Genomic DNA, 23,082 nt, shown 5'->3' with positions numbered 1-23,082 from the left:
CTAATTACATCTTAATAGCCAAATGTTTCATGAGTCATGAGTTGAATTCTGAGACCTTATGAGATATGGACTCATGACCTAACGGCTGGAGCAAACTTTTGAGGGCGCTCACCTCGAAGGCAATGACTGCACGGTCAAGGGTCCCGGTGGTCCGGTATACCCTGGTGGACTGGATGATGGTGGACGGCAGCAGGCCTCCCACAATGGGTTGCTCGACCAGCAGGGAGACGGCGGTGAACAGGCCAGTGGGAGGGTTGAAGAGGGTGAACTGGATCGCGACCGCTCTAGTGTTCTGGCCAAACCACTCGCCGTCCTGCAACCGCTGGATTCTGGACACCGCTGCAGACCTGAACGTTCACAGCCAACCCAAACACCTACTGAACACTGTCACGGGTCCAGAACTGGTCAGCACTTACACCGAACCAATGCGGGTGAACAGCTGCTCCTTGAACCCGGCGCTCATGGGACCACTGAGTCTCACAGATGTCATTTCCTTGCATCCTTAGCAAACCGACTCAGTAATAAAGATTTAAAATCTCAGCCCGAGCTTCTCTGTCGGCAATGTGGATGAGGATGAGGTGGAACAGAACGTCAAATGAAATTCAAGATTTCTCGTGAATTTAATAACTGAATTCCTAGTCTTAAAGTAAATTTACACGTTTTCACTAATGTTACAGTAAATTAGGATCAACACTGCAGGAAAAACAATACTCTCATGGCGTTTTATAGGCATTCGCCAGCTCCTCTGAACCAGCATGCGCACACGCACACGCACACCATCTGACCCGCTTGTCCCAAGGGGAGGTGGGGGTTGCGGGGAGCCGGAGCCCAACCCAGCAGCGCAAGGCGCAGGGCCAGAGGGGGAGTGGACACACCCAGGGCAGGGCACCAGGCCGTCGCAAGGCACCCCAAGTGAGACTAGAGCCCCAGACCCACCGGAGAGCAGGACCTGGTTCAACCCACTGCACCACCGCGCCACCATCCCCCCTTGTTCTGAACTACTGTTAATGAGCAAATACTAAATTTAGCTTGAAATGATTGGGCTCCTCCTTCCAGAGATGCTATAAAGTATGTACCAAATGGTGTATTTTTGAGTGAAAAACTTTTTAACCAGACACATTCATTACGTGAGTCCCAGGCGTATTAAATGTGGTGTCAAGAGTGCCAAGATGAGGTAAAGCTAGAGTGCAGCCGACCTTGTCGGACCCAAACCGACACGAGTCCAGGTTCCCTTCGAACAAGCAGTGTGGTGTGTGTCTGCCAGCGCTGGTCCCCTGTGGTCCGTCTCCGCTGACATGCAGCCAGGAACGAGGCCTTCGAAGATGCCGGGAATCTGTGAGAACAGCAATAAGGGCAGTCGTGTCGTGGATTTTGGTCCTGCAACCAGAACGTTACTGGTTCAAGACCCATGAAGGCCTCTGGTGTAATACCCTTCAGCAGCACTACGATTACTTTGAGGGAAAGAGCCAGCTAAGCAACAAAAGTGCAGCATGGACAATGCGGGACTGACGCTGATGGGGAAGACACCAGGACAGCTCTTTCCCACCACAATCTCTGAGGTCCAGTCCTCATTTTGCTCCGTGGCAGAGCAGCGGCACAGCAGGTAGTGCTGGTGCACCACAGCTCCCGGGCCGCGGGTGTAGATATCGGTTCAGATCCAGCTCAGCCTGCGTGGAGAATGCATGACTTCTCGGGTGGCTTTCCTCCAGGTTCCTCCCACAGCCCAAAGATACGTTTCATGTGGACTGGTGTCGTGTTTATACATGTGAGTGAATGAGTGTGTGTGATTGCTCCGTGCTGGGGTGGTGTACCCTGCCTCACGCCCTACGCATCCAGATAGACTCTGAACCACACAACCCTGCACTGAACAATCGGCCATTGATAGTGTGTGAACTGATGGGCTGCTTCTTAGCAGATGCTTCGAAAGCAACATGAACGACATAAATTACATAACATACCACCTTCAAACTTAACCCTTTCATGCACACACAGTATGTGTACAGTTCATGGAGCAGTTCCCAGCAGTGCTTTGATGAGGGCTTCTCACCCACAACCTTTTTGCTCTGGTTTATTAGTTGCTAACCTGCCTGCTGTTATCTGCATACATCCTGAATTGAGAAAGGATCGAGCAGTAAATTCAACAGAGCAGAGAGTGTAAAAAAAAAAATTGGTTGTGTTATCTTTGTGGTAAACTGTAATTACATTGCATTTCACTACATTGGATTTCAATGGCGTGTTGTTCATCTGTGGTGCTCATGCCAATTTAAAATCATTTACTCAAGCATAAAAACCATCACAATTATGGTCTCAGTTGGGTTTTTAACTGCACTTCTCGGGAAGAAAAACGAAACACCTTCATGGTAAGACCATGGGACCACTGCACCACCATCTGCTGGTAAGTGGTATTTCATTAAACAGATTGTGTACAAAAACCATTTGATAAAACGCAGCGGAGTGTTAGTCTTCTTTTCAGTGCTCTGTCAGTCAGTGATGTGGTATCTTGGCTTACCTCGCATGCTGATGCATTTCTACAGTCTACCTTTGTGGCACATGGTTCTCCGATGAGAATGCACTTTCCGCGCACGGCGTCGGCCTGTCGACGTAACAATATCGACACGTTGCAAGGAAACCCCACTAATTCCAACACAGAGGCACAAATGAACAAGCGTCCATCTATTCAAAGACAAACACACACAAACCTAGTTTGCAATGTTATTATTAGTTGTAAATGGACTTTTTTAAGGGTTTTTTAAGGGGTCAGGGTTAGGGTTAGGGTTAGGGTTAGGGTTAGGCAGTCACTGGCACTTGGACTCCAAGAGGTTCTTTTCTTCCTTGACTTTCAGCTGGGAGTTTTTTTGTTCCTTTCCTCCGTGGTCAGCAGGCTTACTTATAGCTTTAATAACCACATGGATAATGTATTATTGTAGTATACAGTCAACTGACTTTTTTTTCTTTGTCTTATACCTTTGTTCTGCACTCTGTGTCACTGTGTGAGAAGAGCTCTATAAAAATAAAGTAAATTGAACTGAACTGATTAGTGATTGTGTGAAGAATCGGCTGTGGTATCTTTTCTTTTTGAGACAAGCGTGAGCCCAATATTATAAAACAATATCAAATCATGACTGCAGTCTAGGTCTTTCCACCTAACAAACTGTAATGTACATTTTATTACCTGTACTCATTTAGCTGACACTTTTCTCCACAACAGCTTGAAATGTTTAACTGGTACAATGACTTACCTATTTATACATCTGAGTAATTTTTACTGCTCCATTTTGGGTATACCTAACTGAAGGGCATTTGAACCTGCACCCACACACACTGTCTGAAACCACTTGTCCCAAATGGGGTCGCAGCAAACCAGAGCCTAACCCAACACCACAGGGGGAGGGGACATACCCAGGGCATTATACCAGTCTGCTGCAAAGCACCCCAAGTAGGGTTTGAACCCCAGACCCCCCAGAGAGCAGGACTCAGCCAAGCTTGCCACACCACCGCACCACCACATTACCACACCCTCCTCCCAACCTGCACCCTTAAAATACAAAAGCAGCTGCTGTAGCTACTATGCTTCCTGCTGCCTTTAAGAAGCATAAATGTAAGAAAGAGTGCAGGAATATGATTGTCACTCACTGTGACATTTACCTTGCTTTTTGTTGGGACATCATTGTACCAAGTGTCCCAGTAGAGCCCATCCTGCAAAGTGGTTAAAGTCCAGTTCCACCAGTCTTCATGTGTCTGTATGGCTTGAAAAGCGATGTGTGTGCTCCTAGGATACATTGACCAAAATCAAATGCTTCTGAGTGAAGTTAAGAATGATTTACTTCACCTCCACAGCAGGCTAAAACTCAGATTGTGAGCAACAACTTTTTTTGATATTTAAGCACATAATTGAGGCTTTTCTTCAAAGCAACTTACACTGCTAAGGTTATTTACTCATTTATACAGCTGGGTAAATTTACTGGCACAACTTAGGGTAAGTACCTTACTCAAGAGTACATTACAAAGAGAGGGGGGAATTGAACCTGTGACCTTTAGAGCTAGTAGCAGAAGCACTAACCACTATGCTACCAGCTACCTTAGGTAGGAGTGACCACCTGCATGTGGGTCTGTTCTCTTACTGCAAAAGCTCAGATTTGATCGCCTGGTTGAGCTGGTAATAGTTTGCGGAGGGTTTTCCAGCGCTGATGGCCAGGAGCAGGAGTAACACAGTCCCACAGAGCACAGCCTCCCTGTTCAGAGGGGAAGAGCCAGCATCAGTCTGACTGCTGCACACCAAGACCAAAATCTGACAGTTTAGTCATGTGAGACATGGGAGGAGACACAGGAATATGACCGGAGGGTTCTGTCAATGAGCCGCCGTTTCCGCATGTGTCCTCGGACCCGCCGCAGCTCTGCTGGAGTCGGGGGACGGGCCAGACGCAGGTAACGGGCTCTCCGACGGGCTGCCAGCACCTGTCAATAAAGAGGCCACAATCAGGGTTAGGTAACTGATCCTTGTTAACAAAAGGTCACCTATGCAGCGCACTGTGCTTGGCGTACCCTGGTGAACGCCAAGGTCTGCTCTTGAGGATCGTGGTAAAGGGTCAGCGGCTCATTCTGCACACTGCGCCCTCCATTGTGGCTTCGCTGTTTCTGCATCTCTGTGGCCGTAGTAGTGTAAGGACTGGCAGTGTGGAAGTGGCAGCTCCTCCTGTACCGTACAGCCACCACGGTGGCGCCGATGAAAATCTGGGTAGGACAAAGCTCTCTGTGACAACCAGTGTGACATGTTACACATGCAATGCACATCATTGGACAAATATGCACTGGGGCAGCAGGTGGCGTAGTGGCTAAAGTGGTTAAAGGTGCAGCCTTCGAATTCAGAGGATGCTGTAGTACCCCTTGGCAAGGTATCCACCCAAAATGTCCCCAGGAAAAATTGCCAGTCTGTATAAATTAGTAAATAACTGTAGGTAGCTTAACATTGTAAGTCAGCTTGGAGAAAAACATTGGCTAAATGTAAACATCAGCACACCAGCTCATCAGGGACAGCTGGTAGCATAGTGGCCAGTACTGCTGCCTTTGGACCCCATGGTCGGAGGTTCAAATCCTACCTCCAGCTATAGTCCCCTTGAGTAAGGCACTTACCCTGAATAGATCCAGTGAAATTACCCAGCTGTATAAATGGGTGAGTATTTGTAAATACCATAATATTGTAAGTTGCTTTGGAGAAAAGTGTCAGCTAAATGAATAAATACAGATCTATGGAGCAGTGTGAGAAACCTTCCATGATGTGTAATGTTTCTTTCTGCCATTTATAGCAGTGTTAAGACACCAAGGTTGGAGGTCTTGCTGAAGCACACAGGGTGGCCTTTCTGTGAGCAGTTTTGTAGGAAACAGCAGGTGAGGTGATGGTTTACCAGCGCCGGCTGGAGCACAAAGCCACACAGGAGCAGGGAGAAGCCCAGAGCCTGAGCCCACAGCAGGCTCTCGCTGGCGCTAAACCTATAGAGGGAAACACGTTTACTTTAGTTGGCGGCTCAGACGTTCAACCATAGCAACCTGCCCCAAGGATCTCCTCCTTGCGGAAGATGTCTGTGACTGTGTAACCTGACAGCACGTGCCACAGTAGTTATGGAAACAGAGCTGTGATCCAAACGCTGTTGGGTCAATGCCCAGACTAACATACAGTCCAACATGTGGACTAACCTGAAGGTTTCTGGTTGGAGCCCCCTTCACCAGCACTGGTGCAGTAGCCCTGATCACGGTACTTACCTTTACTGTAATTGCTCCAGTAAAAAATACTCTGCTGTATAAATGGGTCGAAAAACTGTTACTTGCTCTGAGTTCAAGTGTCAGGTTAGCAGTATAATAAAAATACACAGCTGTTTAAACCGGCAAATACGTTACTTTATAAAAAGAGGAGTGCGTTCATCCGAATATTAAAAGGTACCACACAAAGAACCACTACAACAGCTTATGAAAGTATAAAGTGTGTTTTCATACAGTGGGGTTGTTGTTAGTAGTTATCTAATTTCCCCAGTATGTTTTAATTTTACTTCCAGAACAGCTATTTTAACATTAATATGGACAATGGCTTGTATCGAACACTTGTGTCGGACGGTTTGGGGTACGGATGCACACTTGGTTTTTGTCCCCAGTGGCGCCAACCAGACAATTTTCTGGTTAAATCTACCATATTAAGCGCTCACTCTGAAAACAAAAAACAATTGCAAGTGTAAATAGTAGTGTAGTAGTGAGAGCTACTGCCTTTAGACCCAAATATCACAGGTTCAAGCCTTGCCTCTGGCTATGGTACTCTTGAGCAAGGTAGTGCTGCTGTATAAATGGGTAAATAATTGTAATCTCAGCACTGTAAGTTGCTTTGGAGAAAAGCCTCAGCTAAATGAATAAAATCAAAATAATGCAGAAGATGCTAAAATAAGTGTCTAATGGTGTCCACAAGTGTTGCAGTATGAAAGACATAGGCAGTGTGTTTTATTTCTTTATATTTTAAATATCTTTAAACCAAATTACTGCCATGTCTTCTAAAAAAGGCTGCAGAGAAAATGCAGCATTAATACGTTATAAATCATATGTTTCATCCAGGAAACAATTTTTTTTTTTAACCAAAATAGATGAAGGTTCTTTGATCCCCTCACAGCAGGCGCTCGCCAAATAGGTTGATTTCATGCAATGAATTAACTAAATGAACGAAAAGAAGGACGCTGCCCACTTCGTTCCAAGGACCGCAGAGACGATGGCACAGACTAGGGACAGAGTCAAGCACAGAGTCCAGGCCACACTGCGACACCAGGGCGGCAGGGTAATGTCACCGCTTCCGTAGTCCTGATCCCTCGAAAGGCAGCCATGCGCTGGGAGGAAAAAAGTGAAAAACTGTATCAAAAACCCTTCAAAAAAAGTACCATACCCTGTTCGTGCACCTGCCTCCCAGATATTCCACTTCCTAGACCTGTCAATGTTATTACTGCAACTTTACCGGTTGTTACATTTTGCCTGCATATTCGAAATGGTATTTATACTGTATTATATTCTATGTCAAAGTTTTCATCTTATCCCCATTTGGTTTTACCACAGATGTGCTCATGTTATTACACTGCCGTGAAGTTAAATTTTTTCCCGGAGTGCTGTAAAAAAAAAAAAAAAAGACTGAAACATAGAAATGAAAAATAGGACTGTGATGCAATACCATGGTGGTTCTTCTGCAGGTCACTGTGATCTCTCGAGCATCTAGATTTCTCCAAGCAGTTACACCACCCCTCCTCCTTGTCACCATAGGTCACTGGGACCTGCCAAGGCAACCGGGAATCCTCTACTGCATGCTGGGGGCACAGAATATCCACTGTGTTTCAGGGGTAAATTTGGATGTGTGAATGTACTACTACTCTATACACTGTACAGTACTCTTATTATTATTTATAACATGCAGTAGATGGCTAGTAGTACAGAATAAAATTATTATTATTATTATTATTATTATTATTATTATTATTATTATACTAATCCTGATAAAGACTAAATTCCACATAATTACCCCATATTTCTTCATCCACACCCCTTGTGTCCACTGCTGGAGATGCTGCCAGGAGAGGTGAGGCTGGACAGCGGGGTCGTCCGCTAGAGTTCCGTCACTGTGAGCTGAACGCACCGGCGCTGCAAGAGAAAAAACTTACTGCGGTATTTGATCTCACACACTATGTACAAAAGCAAAGCAAAGAGATGGTTCTGGAATAACAGACACTGATCTGACACATACCTTCTACAGAGGAGATGTCAAGAACTCTCTTTTTATGGATTACAGATGACTCCTTGTTACTGGCTGTCTGTTAAAAAGATACATGAAAATAATTATGTATTCTCTTTTTAAATTATGGTGTGTACCTTTTGACAACTTTAGAGGATCAAGCACTGGGACACAATTTGTTCTGAGGTCCTGAAGACTTTCTCGATACTCAGAAACCTAAACTTAGCCCTGTGTGGCCTCCAGACACACTGACCTTGCTGAGGCGGAACAGCAGGGACAGCAGTGCCCCCACAGGGAGGACCACAAGAGTGCTCAAGATGCCCATCACCAGGGAGACGGCGGACATGTGCAAGGGTCCCAGGTCCACTCCCAGCTGCGGACACATTATCAGGCACGTTTCGCAAATTCAGTGCTGAAATACCGCATAACTGATGAAACAATTAAACCATGTACAGCATTAATAAACACAACTATATAATATTAAAGAGCCAGAAAGTGTGAGACTAGAAAGGGGACACTATAAATAAATTTTAATCAGTGAAAAAAATCAAGCCTCTATATAATGTGCTCAGTCTCTTTCATGGAATCCACGTTTGCTTCATACAGCACCAAACACTGCATAATACTTTAAGATGAATAAAACATGATATCTTCATTTTAATCACACACACATTTTTGGAACCGCTTGTCCCATATGGGGTCACTGGGAACCGGAGCATACCCAGTAACACAGGGCGTAAGGCCAGAGGGGGAGGGGATACACCCAGGACGGGACGCCAGTCCGTCGCAAGGCACCCCAAGCGGGACTCGAACCCCAGACCCGCACCCCCCTCATTTTAATCATTTCACAGTAAATGAAGTAACATCTTCGAAATCCTTATAATTTAGTCTGTCACCTCGGAATAAAAACGAGTGACTGGTTCAGTAAGTTTCGGTGCGACACGGTAAATTTAAGACGCAAGGGGAAATACGTCGTTCCAGTAACCATGGTTTAAAGGGGACTTAGAAGTAAGCTGAGAGACACTTTTTGGAGGGGGATGATGTCCCACCTCATGGTCCTGCAGAGAGAGGAGGGTGGCGTTGGCACACATGTAGCCCTGCAGCAGCAGCAGACACACACCGAGACGCTGAGCATGGGTGAAGCGGCTGTACGACGGGCGGCTGTACACGGATGCCCAAGAGTGCAGGTCCTCCAGGTACTCTGTCAGCTTGGAATATAGGACCTGGGGATGCAAACAACACAATGAGAACACACAGATACAACTGCAAAACTGCAGCTGAACTGTGTGTCACCCCTGTCTCCTCATCTGACTGCCTACAATGGTACTATAGCAGGATTTAAGCCCAGGGCTTTTGATTGTAAAACAATGGCTTAAACCATAATACTGTCTGGCACCCCAGCCTTCACACAGCTGACTGCCTATGTGATAGATAAATGCAAACGTAAATGTGTTGACGCACTGATCCCGTACATTTCGATCACACCCAGCCATTCTCTCACACTCAAATGAACCGCATTCTCTCCATCTTCATTTTCTCCCACCTAGCTGTAGGAAAGAGTGCACATTCAACACACACCTTTCTGAATTCCAGAGGCCCCGTGAGGGCGATGAGCTCCTTCTCCACCCTCCCGTCACCCTCGTCCACAGCCAGCCAGCACTCCCCGGGGAAAAAGCGTTCGGCTCCCGTCACAAGGTCTCTGATGGCCACGTGGCTCACGTACCAGCTTGGAGAGCGACCTCTATTGTCATGCCACAGGTGCACCTTCCAGATGGGCCCCAGGCTCTCTGGGGTGCTAGAAAACACACAGAGGAGTCACTCTATCCAAATGTTGTGACGATCAAACGAAATCCAAAAGCCGATTCAAATGAACAGGTGTGGGCCAGGCAAACAGCAAAAGTGCAAATAATAGCGTAAAAGTGTCAAACTTGCCTAAATCTTAGCTTAAAGAAACCGGATGGTGCTTGGGTCTGTATTATTATTCCATGGCTTATATGATCCTTTTTGCCCAAAATCATTTCCACACTCATCCAATTTAAGCAGCTGGATTTTTTTTTATTTTTAAGCCTTTCAGGTTTAATTGTATCTTGCTAAAAGGTACCACAGGAAGCTGCATCACCCCGCTCTCGCTGTGCTACAAATTAACATGTTTAATCACTATATTACATATGGCCCCACGTACATATGAAGGCGTTCAGAATTACAGGAGCTGCAGAAGTTGGAGAACACACCTTATGATGAAAGTGTGTCTGGAGTTGCGCGTAAACAGCAGTTGATCGGAGACGTGAAGCTCCCTGGTCTGGGAGACTCTGTCCTCCCCGTGCAGAACAATATACACCTGCCAGACAGGCAAGAGATTTCCTTATACCACTACAACACTGAACTCTCAACCGTACAGATTTAATATGGAAACGATGCACAGCAATTATTAAGTAATGCAAGTCATTAAAATCATTAAATTAACTCATTAAATCATTAACTCACAGGGTTCCAAGTTGTGCATTTAATATAACATCTTACATATTTATACACACACACACACACACACACACACATTTTCAGAACCGCTCGTCCCTGACGGGGTCACGGGGAACCGGAGCCTACCCGGCAACACAGGGCGTAAGGCCGGAGGGGGAGGGGACACACCCAGGACGGGACGCCAGTCCGCCGCAAAGCACCCCAAGCGGGACTTGAACCCCAGACCCACCGGAGAGCAGGACTGCGGTCCAACCCACTGCGCCACTGCACCCCCTCATATTTATACAATTTTTAATAAATCATACTGAACTGAATGATGCAAAATATTTTGCTTTAATTATAATTATCCTGGTAATAGTACTCTGACACATGCCCTGTATGTCCTCCGGACCACTGTGAACATGTGCTGGACAAGCAATTACTGGCACTGAATGAATGAATGAATGAATATAAAGTAGTGCAACTAAAAAGGCTTAAAATTCACATCCTGTACTGTAGTAATAAAAGAGCTCATTGTTTGTGTGTGCTGCGTTTGAAAATGCACTCTTGGTCAGTGTGTGCATTGCAGTCTGTGTAGACCATCATTATGATTGTCACTGATTGGGTACTTTGGCAAAGTGGCAAACTTGTGCTGCCATGTGACTGGAGTGTAAATGCGGGGGTCCTCTACCTTGGCTGTCATAGTGTCCCTGGAGCGGAAGCCCGTGTCGACTGTGACGGCATACAGCTGTCTGTCAGACGGGCTGTTGTCTGGTATTTGGACGGAACCCCTCCGCTCCCCACAATAAGAATCGGCCCCCTTGCAGATGATCGCAGCTAGGAGGTAGGTGACCAGGGAGATGAGTGCAGCACTGCACAGCGTCAGGTTTCCGGGGAGGCTGCAGGAAGAGTCACCCGTATCTCTGTCTGCCTCTCAGTCCACAGTGAATGAGACACAGTGCACTCGGGACTTTGCCACACACTCACCCACCTCACAAACCGAGACACGCAGATGAACTCCAGGTGGCTTTGAATTTCCCGGTATGCTACCGTAAATGTTGTCAGATGGTTGCAGCTGAGAGAGAAGCATTCACACATATTTTGGGACTCCTACACTTTCAACATCAGAACAGGCACTAAAAACATAACTCTTCCTTCTTGGGCAGTGTGCGTTTGTGAACTTGGAACCTGACAGTTGTTGATTCGAGCTCCACTACTGATCTTGTACTTACAATAAGCACTGACCCAGTGTTGCTACTGTAAAAAATAAAACAAATACGCACAAATACAAATGGGTTAAACACTTAAAAAGATACGAGAGAAAATATCAGTTCAGCAACACATTAATAACTTGTTTAGTAGATGCTTTTCTGTACAGTGACTCATGGTTAATACCCTTTGACATAGTCACTGAAAAAAATCAGGTAATATACTTTTCTCAGGCAAAAGAGCTGGGCCCTATCTTTGGATGTGAACCAACAACCGTCTGGTTACGAATCCTCGTCTTCAATGGCTACGCTACATGCTGCCCAGATTATTCCCAGGTGTACCTGCACTTGACGACACCGGAGGACTGCCCTTGCATAGGAATGCATCCGTCTGCTTTCCACTCTCCAGCTCCATCCCAGAAGAGACACTGGATGCATTCGATCATTACGGTGTAGTTCACTGAACTGGCAATATATTTATTCCCGTGGGTCCGGTTGTAGTCTGCATTGAGGAGGGCCAGGTAAATTCTGCTGGGGTCTGTCCGAGTACAGATCCATATCAAAAGGCGTGCAAAAGAATCAATACAAAATGGATTAAGTCACAGAGCTGTGTGTGAGTGACAGAGAGAGTGTGTTCCATCGATGTATGAATGAGTGACCCATTTTAAGTAGTGTATCTAGCAGTGTAAGTCACCACGGTGAATAAGGTGTGTGGAAGTCGCTTTGGACAAAAGCGTCTGCTAAATAAATACATGTAAATATGTAAATGTAACTCTTAAACCATTTGAATACTTTATTATGGATCTTGAGATAAAGTAAATAAGACACAAACCATTCAGAGAAGAGAGTGGTAAGAATATAAAGACTGTGTCTCTTTCCCAGTGATGGATTTTCATGCTATTGTACAAGGCTGGAGTTGGTCTCTCAAAATTCCTGCAGCAACAGCAAAAAGAGTTCAGTACTTTGCATAAATAATTAATACGACAATTAGCTGCAGTACCATATGACTACTTTGACTTGTTCATGAAAATCGTCATTCCAATATTTAGTAAGTATGTACCAAAGCTTACGTCCATGATTCCTTACTGGCTTTGAGTTCTGTCCCTTTCTCTCCATACACAACATCTAAACAGGTGCTTTCTGATCTTTGTTCCCATGTGAAGAAATATTTATTACGAATCCTCTATTTTGCATTGATGACTCGTGTAAAAATGCTGTTTTCCTTCACCATTCTCAGAGCACCGATTAGTGTCCTTTGTCCAAGTTCAATTTGGAAAAAAAACGAAGGGATTCCTTTCTTCCTACCTGAGAAGGATCATGATGGGAAACGTCCGATTGGTCGGCCTGATGAAGCGGACGGTGATCAGCAGCACTTCCTGTAGGTTCTCAGGGGTGACGTTGAACTGGTGTACATTCATGTGACTGCGTTGCAGACAGAACTGCGAAGCTCCACTCCTCTGTTGCAGGAGGAACGAAGGAATGAACCTCGTGACGTGCCGCAAATAATTTAATGAGTTCATCATCAACTTGATCCAAGGCTTACGTTTTGGTGTTTCTGTGGGAACTCAATGGTGACAGGAGCAGAAAGATGGCGGACTTTGATTTCTGTTTTTGTGCTGCAGTTGTAAAGTGTCAGGTCAGCTACGTGTCCATGGATCTGTAAAAAAATACCAAACTCATTACTTTGCTGCTAGCTTTCCTACTCTGAGTGGATAAACTATACATACTGCAGTAAAGTTGGTTCAGATTTACTGGTGAAGTACATTTACTGGAACTGAACCAAAAAGTAGACCTGCTTAACCTACAGTTCTCTGTAAGAAATATCACCTGGACATCAGCTTTGTCCCAGAAATAAGGATTCTGTCTGAAAAACGTCAGCTGACTGACAATGCAGCAGTCAGTGTAATTAGGACTGTCCATATCATGCCCATGGATGCACGTATCCAGGCCATCCGGCAGGTAGAACTTGGTCAAGCCAACATTCTTGACAGTTTTCTGGAAGCTCCCATGCAGCAGAAACGTCCTCAGATCCATCAGGCTGGTGCTTAAACTGTACTGTGAGGTTTGGCTGAATAAGACATGCTTCTACAATGAAATAGAGAAGGAAGCAAATGGCTCGACAAAAACCTTATGATCAATGGTGGAAAACTCTGCCAAAGAGACTACTTAAAACTGGCTTCATATTTAGCCTGTTTATGTTCATTTTACAATGAGATTAAAATCAGTTCTCAAATGGAACTTAAAACCAATGGATAAGGCGTTGACAGATGATGATAAAGCATCATGCTGCCGTGTGACTGTGCAGTGCCCTCACCAGCAGTAGGTCACTGATGGTGTGGATGACATCCGAGGTCAGCTGGGTGCTCATCAGCTGGGTACTTCCCTTAGAAATCTTCACCAAGGCCTCCAGGGTCAGGGACAACAGAGAAACCAGTGCACGCACTGTCAGCTCATCCAGGAAACGGGTGTCTTGAGCACTTTGCTCACGGAACTGGGATGACACGTCCCGAACAAATCTGGCCACATGTCTGACACTTTCAAAAGTCACCTCCAGCCAGGAAGTGAGGAGAGGTACACACATAAAAAATGATTACTTAACACACAACATTCTGACTGCAAGACAGAGAAGGACTTAATCAAATTATGTTCCAAAATGCTGTTTTCTTCTAAACACTCATTTAGATTTAAAAGCTGAAGAACTTACTTGATTTGTGATGCTGATGAGGTCTTTAAGAATATAGATAGTATCCATCATTGCAGTCTGAAAGATATTATAATTTTATAATATTTGTCCTAAATTATCCTAAATCATTTTTAAAAGAATAGTTACAGTTATGCACTGGGGTACAGAAATAAAAGGGGTAAAGGGACAGGAGGGCTCATGTCCTACTTGTTTCCAGATTGCTTCTATGCAGTGACGATGAAGGCATCAGGCCAAAATGCACTTGTTCCATTATGAAAAATATAACTATTTCGAGAAGCTTGTATCTGCCCTCCTATCTTTGCTTAACTTAACAATAAACTAAGTCATCTGACCTGCGAGGAAAGGAAACAAAAAACTCCCAAACTACAAGATACGATACACCAACCAATGATAAACCAGTACCTGGTCAGGCATTGCCTGCTCACAAACTACAGAGATGAGGACACTACGAGTCGTGGTCTGTAGCTCTTGGAAGGCTGAAGGCTCTTGACTCAGGCGATTCAGTACATTGGTAAGCAAGAAGATGTGGTTCCGGACTTCCATGCCATTTCCCTTTTGAGTCAACTTTGCAAGACTCTCCAGCCCATCCAAGTAACTGTGGGCACCAGAACAGATATATCAGAGGACCCTCCAATGCATACAAAGAAGCCTGTAGGAGATGTGAGGAGTCTTACAGTTTCTTCTCTGGGCTGTAAGCAGAGGACAGATTTTTCCGGTAGCTGGGCAGGACCTCCACAGTCACTGGACATGGCCTTGTTGCGGCTCCAAACTGGTTCCGCACTTGAGTATAGATTGTAACTGTCAGAAACACAAATCCTGTCTTATTTTATAGTGAAGAGCTATAAAAACCAAACGCTGCACAGCAAGCATTTCTACTGAGATATCTGGACAAGTTTCTGGCCACGTTACCTTTGTAGCTGTTCTGTGGCTCACCGGATGGAAGGTTGAAATAGTGCTGGAAGTCTCGACCTCGGTAAAGTACCCTCCTTGGGGTGCTGCCTGTGCTATAGCTATACTCATAATGGAGGTCCTAAACAAGTCAGTGGGGGAGGAAGATATTATTATTTGGTTCATTATGCAACACTGTTGTCCCAAGCAACTTAAAATTTTACCTGTTCAAAGAACCAGCTGCATTACTGTAGCCATACTGCGTCTCACGATTCAATACTAGAGTAGGGCCTCTTTTTCGACTTTGAACTAGTGCCTGTTCTCTTATTGCTAAGACTTTAAAACATTCAGTTAAATTCTCTGAAATTCAAAAGGTGAGTATTTCTGCAATTTCCCAGCAATCTCTTTGAAAGCAGACTATGTGACTCGAGCTGGTGATTTAAGAAGCAGGGAGACTCTGCTAGCAATGAGATGAAACAGAGTAGTGTGAATCCAGAAATGTACCGCTTGCCCTGAGGTACAAAAGATGCTGAAGTCTGTATGGATCTCATAACCCCTGCTGGGCTGGACCTGGCAGGCCATTCCCTGTGGGACATCACTGGTGGAGAAGAAAAACTGTGTCTTTCCCAACATGGTTTCCTGGGTACCTAGTAGGAAACGAGGAATGCATGTCTGACTCACAGCCAGAAACACTGCATGAGGGACCAAACCTTGGAAAGAATCAAAGATGTTTTGACAGTGCAAGGCAGCACAAGAGCACAAAATGCCAAGATTAGTTCATTTGACAGCAAAATTATGTATTTTATTATCACTAGAAAGACAGTATAATCATATTCCCACATCCAGTTGTGAATTCACAAAAAAGGTCAATTGATAAGGTGACGGATTAATTCTTTGTCATTTACTAACAGAGTATTAGGTATTGTGAAACCATTGCTACCTCTGGTACTTACTTGCAGAAACCTCCAGCATGTATAGACTCTTCGGTTTCAACACAAATGGCTTAAATGTGATGATGTTGGATGTTATCCCTATATGACAGAAACATTTTAGTGAGATTGTGACTTAAAAGACATATTATTAATGTGTATGAATATGAGGCTTCACCATATAAAGACTTAGTACACTTTTAATATGGGTTAGAATGTATGTTAAGAATTCTCTATAGAAAAGTGTGATCTTAATGGGGACTGGAGTCAGGTTATTGTTTGTGGGGCACTGCGTTGCATGGTTTGATACCTGTGGTTGTGTAGGTATGGAACTCGGCAGGGCTGATCTGGTGCCTTTCCAGGTCAAGCAGGGTCCTCTCAGGTGCAGCAAGGTATGGGTTGCTGGAGTCCATCAGGTTGTTCCCTTCTGTATCTCTGGAGCCCAAGAAATCTTTGCTCCTACTGTCTTGTTCAATATCTGACATAATCCAACAAGTATAAACAATGAGATGGGGCTGTTCCATTGCTAGATACATACTATCCAGCAGGATCAAATAAATATATCACTCAAAATGGCCAGGTGCATGCTGAGAAAGTATTCATTCCTACCTGTTTGTCTACCTCGAGAGATGCCAGTGGCAGCCTCTTCAATCTCAGTGAAAAAACCCCAATCTGTAAATAGCCAATACAAATCTTACATAGAAAGCCAGAGGGAGATTAAAAAAAACATAGAGGTCCTCTTAACTTTTTAACTGGTAAATATTTTGCCTAAATCAGTCCTTATCATTGAATTTACCACTGTAGTTGAATCTGGACGTCTCTGCTTCTGTCCTTGTTCCGCTGCCTTCAGAGCCCAAGTCACTCCCAGCAAAGGGGGCCTCTATAAAAATAATAAAAACACCTGCATACACTCTAATATACACAAAATATAGGCAGCACTTGTCTGACCAAGAGAAAGTATCTTGTGAAACTTTTCCTTAGATACCTGAGTGTCCGCTAGAAGAGCCACTCTCAAAGGCAGCGGGAAGAGCAGAGTCAACAGGGAATTCAGCAGGGAAGTCGATGAAAGGGTCATCATAAAGGACACTGCCATCTTCAGACACTGGGAATTCGGAGATGGAATATGGAGGAAGGGGGATCTTGAAGTCTCCTGCAAGAGGAGGAAAGAATCCAGAATCTGAGAAAAAGAAGAGTTATATCAGAGATAGTGTCGCGTCAAAAAATAAAAGATTCATTAATTACTACAATACTTCATAGGTTCCACAATGAACATTTGTTTCAGCAATGGTTTAGTATTTACTATAAACATCATCACTGACAGCCAAGAAATAATGTAGGTCTCTGTAAATGTAAATGGGCTTATTTTGGTTAATAAACAAAACAAGCAGCCCCATTAGCAAAACAAAGATGAAACTGCCATTCATCATCTGCTTCACTGTAGTAAACACCCCATAGGGCATTATTATCAGAAAACCTTGCCCTGGTACCTGATGAAGACTCACTGCCAGAGGAGGTTTCTGTGGATCTTCGTTTTCGGGGGGGTCTCACCCAGGTTTCTCTATCCTTGTAGAAGGGCAAGGAAAAGGGGATGAGTGAGGGGACGACAGGGGTGCCAGATTAAACTGACACAACAGCGGTATCATCATATGAGGGTATGTTGATAGTGTGACCCTGGGAACCAGGGCGAATCGGAGGAGAAAGGCAGGGGTAAGAAGTTGATGGAGATGAAGAGGAGATCAGCAGAGGATCAGATGTAACAGGACAGGCTACCTCAGATGTTTTGGAATTTGGAGCCAGTATATGGGGCAGTGCAAAGCTGGGGCTTTCAACCATTCTGGAGGGTCCTGTCAGATCCAGAACACTGCAAAATGGAACTGAAGAAAACAAAACATGGCATCGGTGATAATAACCCCAAAGCTTCCCCAAAGCCATTCATCTAAAGTGCTACTCTTACTCTCAGTGATGACTTTGCTGGAAGCATTGACCAAGTGGAATGTCCAGGTGTAGAAGATGTTTCCAGGAGACATTTCACAGTTTTCACAGAGGGCTGTTACAGAGAACTGTTCATTCCAGTTCACCAAGGTGCCCTGGCAATGGTTGCAATAAACGTGTACCTTCCTGAACAAGGAAACACATTTTAGATAGATAGATAGATAGATAGATAGATAGATAGATAGATAGATAGATAATCATACCAACATTAAGAACTTCAAGCTTTCATCCATACCTCCTTTTTTGAGAGATTTTGTAGATATATTGAAATTTGTGTTACAATCATATACATACAGATAAAATCATATATTGTCACAAGCCATAATTTAGCTGACTTCTTTGTTCAGAGTAACTTGCAATGTTAGGTTTCTATACTAGGCTACATACAATTATTTAACAAGTTATAGCAGGGCAATTTTAGTGGAACAATTCACGGCATTAGAGCAGAAGTAGGGATTCAAACACACCTGGAGACAGCTCCAATTACTACACTACCCATTGCTCCTCATTAAGAACAATCAACACCATCAACTTACATTTACATATTTATATTTATTTATTTAGCAAATGCTTTTCTCCAAAGTGACTTCCAGTGGATACTATGTAGTGTTATTAGCCCACACACCTTATTCACCAAGGTGAGTTACACTGCTTGATGCACTACTTCTCAAAAAGAAGGTGTACCCACCTCTTCAAATCAGCTGTAATAGTAACAAAGACTTCTGATGAAGAAGAGCGATCCCCACTCCTCACTGTGAGTGTGAACCTGAACTGGTCAAAATTGGGCTTGAGGATGCCGGATGGGAAGACAAGAAGAGGGCTGGATGCGGGAAAGTCTCCATCAAAGCAGGTGCTGTGAATGTTACTAATGGGCTTACAGGCCCACTGGTAGCTGTGAGAATGCAGAGAAAGAGAGAAGTTATTCATGTCACGGGATCTCTCACTTCATCTGAAATGTCCCGATCAAGCCCATTGCATGCAATAACCTTAATGACATCATTTAGGGTGTCTGAAGTCATAAATGTTTTACCGTACCTCAGGATATTCTCAGGGTAGTCAGGATCATATGACCCTTGTCCATTTAAAATCAAGACAGTGTCGTTGTGGGTGCTGATGAAGATATTTGTGCCTCCAAAGATGAGGCTGACAGGAGGACTGGGAACCACTTCAACATGGACAGTATAGTTATTATAAACAACAGTGTCTTTGATTTGGATCTGCAAAACAGAGTGAACAGATAAATTAAACTTAAGAATGATAAAAATGGGGTGATGCTTTTTCCTAATGATGACATCAGGAACATAATCATGTCCAGTGAAGGCTTTCTGGAGAAATAACAAAGTTTAACAAGTCAAATTTACTTAATCTGTCTTCCGAATATGGCTTTGGTTTGCCTTTGAGTTCACGTCATTTGAAAAGGCAAATGAAACAAAACAAAATGTTTGAATACATTTTTTTTTTTTCCAAATCAATTTACCAGTTAATAATTTTCTCCAAAGCAACTTAAAGTGTTAGGTTGCATACTGAGACATTTTCAATTATTTACCCATTTACATTGCTGAATTAATTTTCTGTGTTAGTTCTGGGTGAGTACCTTACTCAAGGGTACTGTAACAGGAGCAGGAATTTGAAACCAGGCCCTTAGATTGCAAGAAGATCCATCAAACTGTTACACCACCTTCTCCTTATACTCAGTACCCATAACAAATTTTAGTTTGAATAAAACTGCCATTGTCTAGAGAAAGTAAATACAGCATTCATTAGTGTAAATGCTGACTCTGAGTGCTTATTTAAATACCGCAGTGAAATGAGAAGTCCTCACCCTGGCTGTGGCAATGTATATGCCATAATGCAGGAAATGGCTGGGCAGCCGGATACTTTGCTGATGTGTTTCTATCACAGGAAGCTGCACTGGGGCTCCAGTGGACTCATATAAGGCCCATGTGTAGAGGAGGTCTTGGGAGATGTTGCAGTGGATATCCCCCTCATAGGTCACCCCCAGCTGCATGGTCTGGTATCGCCTTAGCTGCACAGCCATAGAGGAAAAGCAGTGCTTTGAGGCAAGGACCCACAGATGTGATCTGTTAGATACATCACAGAAGAATATTCTATAGGGTCATGGAGCTTCTTGCCTTTCATTATTCCTCCATGTTCAACATTTATTCTGTACATATCTATGTGTGGGATCATCATGCATTGCTGAAGATGGTGATCTACCTGAATTCTGACGGGACCCATGTTCTTCACTGGAGGAGGCTGGCATGGCTGACTGACCACAAAAATCTGCCTCCTCAGGGAAGCAGAGCTCACCAGGTTTGACACCGTCACTTCCACCGTGAACTCACCCACTCTAAAGATGAAAAGCCTCCTCAATGTTATTAAAGCAGCCCACTCAATACACGTTTACTGGTCGGTTGAATCTGAAATATATATGAACAGAGCAGAACACAATCTCTACCTCTCATAGACATGGTGCTCAGTATTCCTTCCTGTTTTCCAGGTGCCATCCCCAAAGCTCCAGGTGTAGGTGACATTGGTTCCTGAATTTATCCTACAGTCAAAAGTCACAGTGGTGTTCAGGAGCACCGAAGCACTGAACAGAAGCCTGTTGGGTTGGACCTTCCTTTGGATCACGATGGGATGGATGTTAGAAGTGAAGGAGTTCCGCCCGTTGGATGCACTGACGACAACGTTGTATCTAAAAAAGTACAAAACAATACTTTTTGTTACAATATAGATCAAGAATGAACAAATCAATTTTCATAAAACCGAACGTTTGGAATTAAATTCTACATTTCCATACAAAGATTTCTTACGCTTCTTATTCAGTTAGGTCTCTTACAGGTTTTCATAGCTCATTTGTAATCTGAAGTGCTACAGTACATATGTACAGTAAAATATATAGATTAGCAGATGTTTTTCTGTACAGTGATTGCTCTGTAGTATTTAACTGACAGTTATCCAAGGTGGCTCACAATGCTAGACACACTACAATAAATTCCCTATAATCATTCACCCATCTACACACCAGAGCAATATAGCATGCATACACACATATACTATGGGCAATTTAGAGTCACTGCTCAACCTGAAATGTATTTCTTTAAACTGTGGGAGGAAACCAGAACACATAGCGTAAACCACACGGAGAACATGCAAATTTCACACAAACTGAGTAGGGAGTAAACTGCACATCCCATTATTCTCCTAATCCAGCTCAGATGCTAGGAGACACCAGTGGTATTTGCTGTGCCACCTTCATAATTAAAATTTTTTTCTTCCTGCCTTCATATTCAGCTGGAACCTTGCGTTTTTTATTATGACATATGTTACAAAAAATATCACAATAAAGTTAGGATTACTGCTACTGAGCAGATTTATTCCTTTTACTAAAGAGAGTGATTCTACAGGAATTATCGTGCCCAGTGATGTGACAGTTGTATCTCAGAGAACAGGTCACACCTTCCAGGAAAGTGGTATCTTTTTTTGATGGACCTGGAGGTTGTCCTTTGTGGTGGCCCTTCCCCAAAATGCCACAGGAACTCCAAGGGATCTGGCTCCTCAGACACGGCCAGGAATGTGATGATGGCACCAGTAGTGTAAGCTTGTTTCTCTGTGTGAATCCTAACAGCTGGAGCATAGAGAATGAAAACACAACAAATTCTTTGATGAAAGCAACTATAAACACAAGGATTCTATGTGGAAAGAGGGTGCTCCATAATGCAGCGAGTACTTACATTGTGGTTCGGGAAGCACCAAGATGCTGGTGCTTGCGCTAAGGTTTCCCACTCGGTTCCAGACCTCCACAGACACGTTGAACATACCAGAAATCAGAAAGCTGTGATACACCTCTGCACCTGAAGGTACAAACAAACCACTCTTGACATGACCTCATCACAAGTCTGTGGAAACATTCTGCTTTCAGCCAAGCATTACACTGTCAACTACTACACTTCTACCTTCTGTAATGTACGTAGTTTGATCTCCCATATTCCAGGTGTAGGTTACATTAGTTCCAGATGCTAATTGTGCATTAAATACAACTACTTCATTTTTGTAGACTAAACTGCAGTTGCAAATAAGCTGTAGGTCCGAAGGTATTTTCTGCACATAGAATGGCTGCATTGCGGAGGTGTTGTGGAACTCATTGTAGGCAGTTACTGTGATGAAGAATGTGCCTTCTGTATAACAAAAAAAAAAAAAAAAAAAAAAGAAATTCAGTTAAGAGACAAATAAAACAATGATAGGAAAAAGCAATTCCAAACAGTTTTTTTGTTCTTGCAATTTTTACTTATTCCTTGAGAGATGCTCATTTAATTTTCATTCCTACACTGATTGAATGACACTGTCTGCAGCTGCCATATCAAACTGGTTTCTTGAGATAAAAATTCAATAAATGAAAACTTTGTTTCTGTAAACTTGGAAAAAACAGCACAGCTATTTTCAACAAGAAATAAGGCTGACAACCGTTGTTTATCAATTATTAACTTGAAGGGTCTAAACCTCAGTTCTGAAAAAGAAACTGTGACTTTTCCATCATCTCTTACTTGGATGTATCCTTTAAAAACCACGTGAATACTGCATCCTCTACATTTCCTGCAGTTTTAGTAATACTGGGAAATTAAGATGATTTCTTTCTGTTCAAAGCACTGAAAATTTATATATCTATATATATGTCTCTTTACAGCAGACTACTGTAACTCATCAAGTCCAAATGAAACTCTTGCCAAATTACAAGTATCATATGACACCAGTTTACATCCATTCATCAGTTATCAAGTTATCCAATGTCTATTCCTTGTGCCTTACAGGATTTCTTATAGTTCTACTGTAAGCAATAAAGACTTCAGGTATAGTATTCCTAAATGTGAAATAGCCTAGCAGGAAAAATGAGGGATGCACCAGGTGTTAGTGCATTCTAGTCTTAACTTAAGCACCATTACTTTTTTCAGTATTTCCCCAGTAAAGCTGGTGATGCTAATGTCTAAATATTGCAATATCCTTGTATCTGTTCTTCACCCCACTGAACCAGAAAGTTCAAAAGAGGTCCCTTGGGAATTAGTTGCACAGTATGAGACGTGTCATTTTATTTTCTGACACAAAAAACAAATAAGAGAAATAAAAGTGGGGATGCAATAATTCTGAAGGCCATATTTC

At 43.5% G+C, this 23,082-nt stretch overlaps 1 protein-coding gene across 1 annotated transcript in view; it reads right to left on the bottom strand.

The window, feature by feature from the left end:
• pkd1l1 (polycystin 1 like 1, transient receptor potential channel interacting) overlaps positions 1 to 21,915 on the bottom strand; it is a 28,355-nt gene extending 6,440 nt beyond the window's left edge. The window contains exons 1-39 of the mRNA XM_029254852.1: positions 21,885 to 21,915; positions 21,663 to 21,782; positions 21,388 to 21,556; positions 20,384 to 20,623; positions 20,143 to 20,275; positions 19,748 to 19,951; positions 18,961 to 19,142; positions 18,614 to 18,817; positions 17,888 to 18,051; positions 16,919 to 17,083; positions 16,730 to 16,813; positions 16,555 to 16,605; positions 16,244 to 16,411; positions 15,958 to 16,035; positions 15,509 to 15,651; positions 15,026 to 15,146; positions 14,791 to 14,914; positions 14,519 to 14,711; positions 13,727 to 13,903; positions 13,240 to 13,497; positions 12,956 to 13,069; positions 12,718 to 12,869; positions 12,245 to 12,345; positions 11,755 to 11,950; positions 11,196 to 11,279; positions 10,896 to 11,103; positions 9,979 to 10,085; positions 9,326 to 9,542; positions 8,797 to 8,970; positions 8,001 to 8,120; positions 7,760 to 7,826; positions 7,538 to 7,656; positions 7,193 to 7,325; positions 6,719 to 6,857; positions 5,403 to 5,487; positions 4,543 to 4,731; positions 4,337 to 4,455; positions 4,122 to 4,232; positions 113 to 347 (exon numbers count right to left, since the gene is read on the bottom strand). Of these exons, the coding sequence (XP_029110685.1) occupies positions 113 to 347; positions 4,122 to 4,232; positions 4,337 to 4,455; positions 4,543 to 4,731; positions 5,403 to 5,487; positions 6,719 to 6,857; positions 7,193 to 7,325; positions 7,538 to 7,656; positions 7,760 to 7,826; positions 8,001 to 8,120; positions 8,797 to 8,970; positions 9,326 to 9,542; positions 9,979 to 10,085; positions 10,896 to 11,103; positions 11,196 to 11,279; positions 11,755 to 11,950; positions 12,245 to 12,345; positions 12,718 to 12,869; positions 12,956 to 13,069; positions 13,240 to 13,497; positions 13,727 to 13,903; positions 14,519 to 14,711; positions 14,791 to 14,914; positions 15,026 to 15,146; positions 15,509 to 15,651; positions 15,958 to 16,035; positions 16,244 to 16,411; positions 16,555 to 16,605; positions 16,730 to 16,813; positions 16,919 to 17,083; positions 17,888 to 18,051; positions 18,614 to 18,817; positions 18,961 to 19,142; positions 19,748 to 19,951; positions 20,143 to 20,275; positions 20,384 to 20,623; positions 21,388 to 21,556; positions 21,663 to 21,782; positions 21,885 to 21,915 (5,679 nt within the window). The remainder of the gene's footprint in view (positions 1 to 112; positions 348 to 4,121; positions 4,233 to 4,336; positions 4,456 to 4,542; positions 4,732 to 5,402; positions 5,488 to 6,718; positions 6,858 to 7,192; positions 7,326 to 7,537; positions 7,657 to 7,759; positions 7,827 to 8,000; positions 8,121 to 8,796; positions 8,971 to 9,325; positions 9,543 to 9,978; positions 10,086 to 10,895; positions 11,104 to 11,195; positions 11,280 to 11,754; positions 11,951 to 12,244; positions 12,346 to 12,717; positions 12,870 to 12,955; positions 13,070 to 13,239; positions 13,498 to 13,726; positions 13,904 to 14,518; positions 14,712 to 14,790; positions 14,915 to 15,025; positions 15,147 to 15,508; positions 15,652 to 15,957; positions 16,036 to 16,243; positions 16,412 to 16,554; positions 16,606 to 16,729; positions 16,814 to 16,918; positions 17,084 to 17,887; positions 18,052 to 18,613; positions 18,818 to 18,960; positions 19,143 to 19,747; positions 19,952 to 20,142; positions 20,276 to 20,383; positions 20,624 to 21,387; positions 21,557 to 21,662; positions 21,783 to 21,884) is intronic.
• Between the last annotated feature and the right edge of the window lie 1,167 nt (positions 21,916 to 23,082).

The sequence above is a fragment of the Scleropages formosus genome, chromosome 9 (genome assembly GCF_900964775.1).
Source record: "Scleropages formosus chromosome 9, fSclFor1.1, whole genome shotgun sequence".
NCBI lineage: Eukaryota > Metazoa > Chordata > Actinopteri > Osteoglossiformes > Osteoglossidae > Scleropages > Scleropages formosus.
This window is presented reverse-complemented; position numbering and strand designations above follow the sequence as displayed.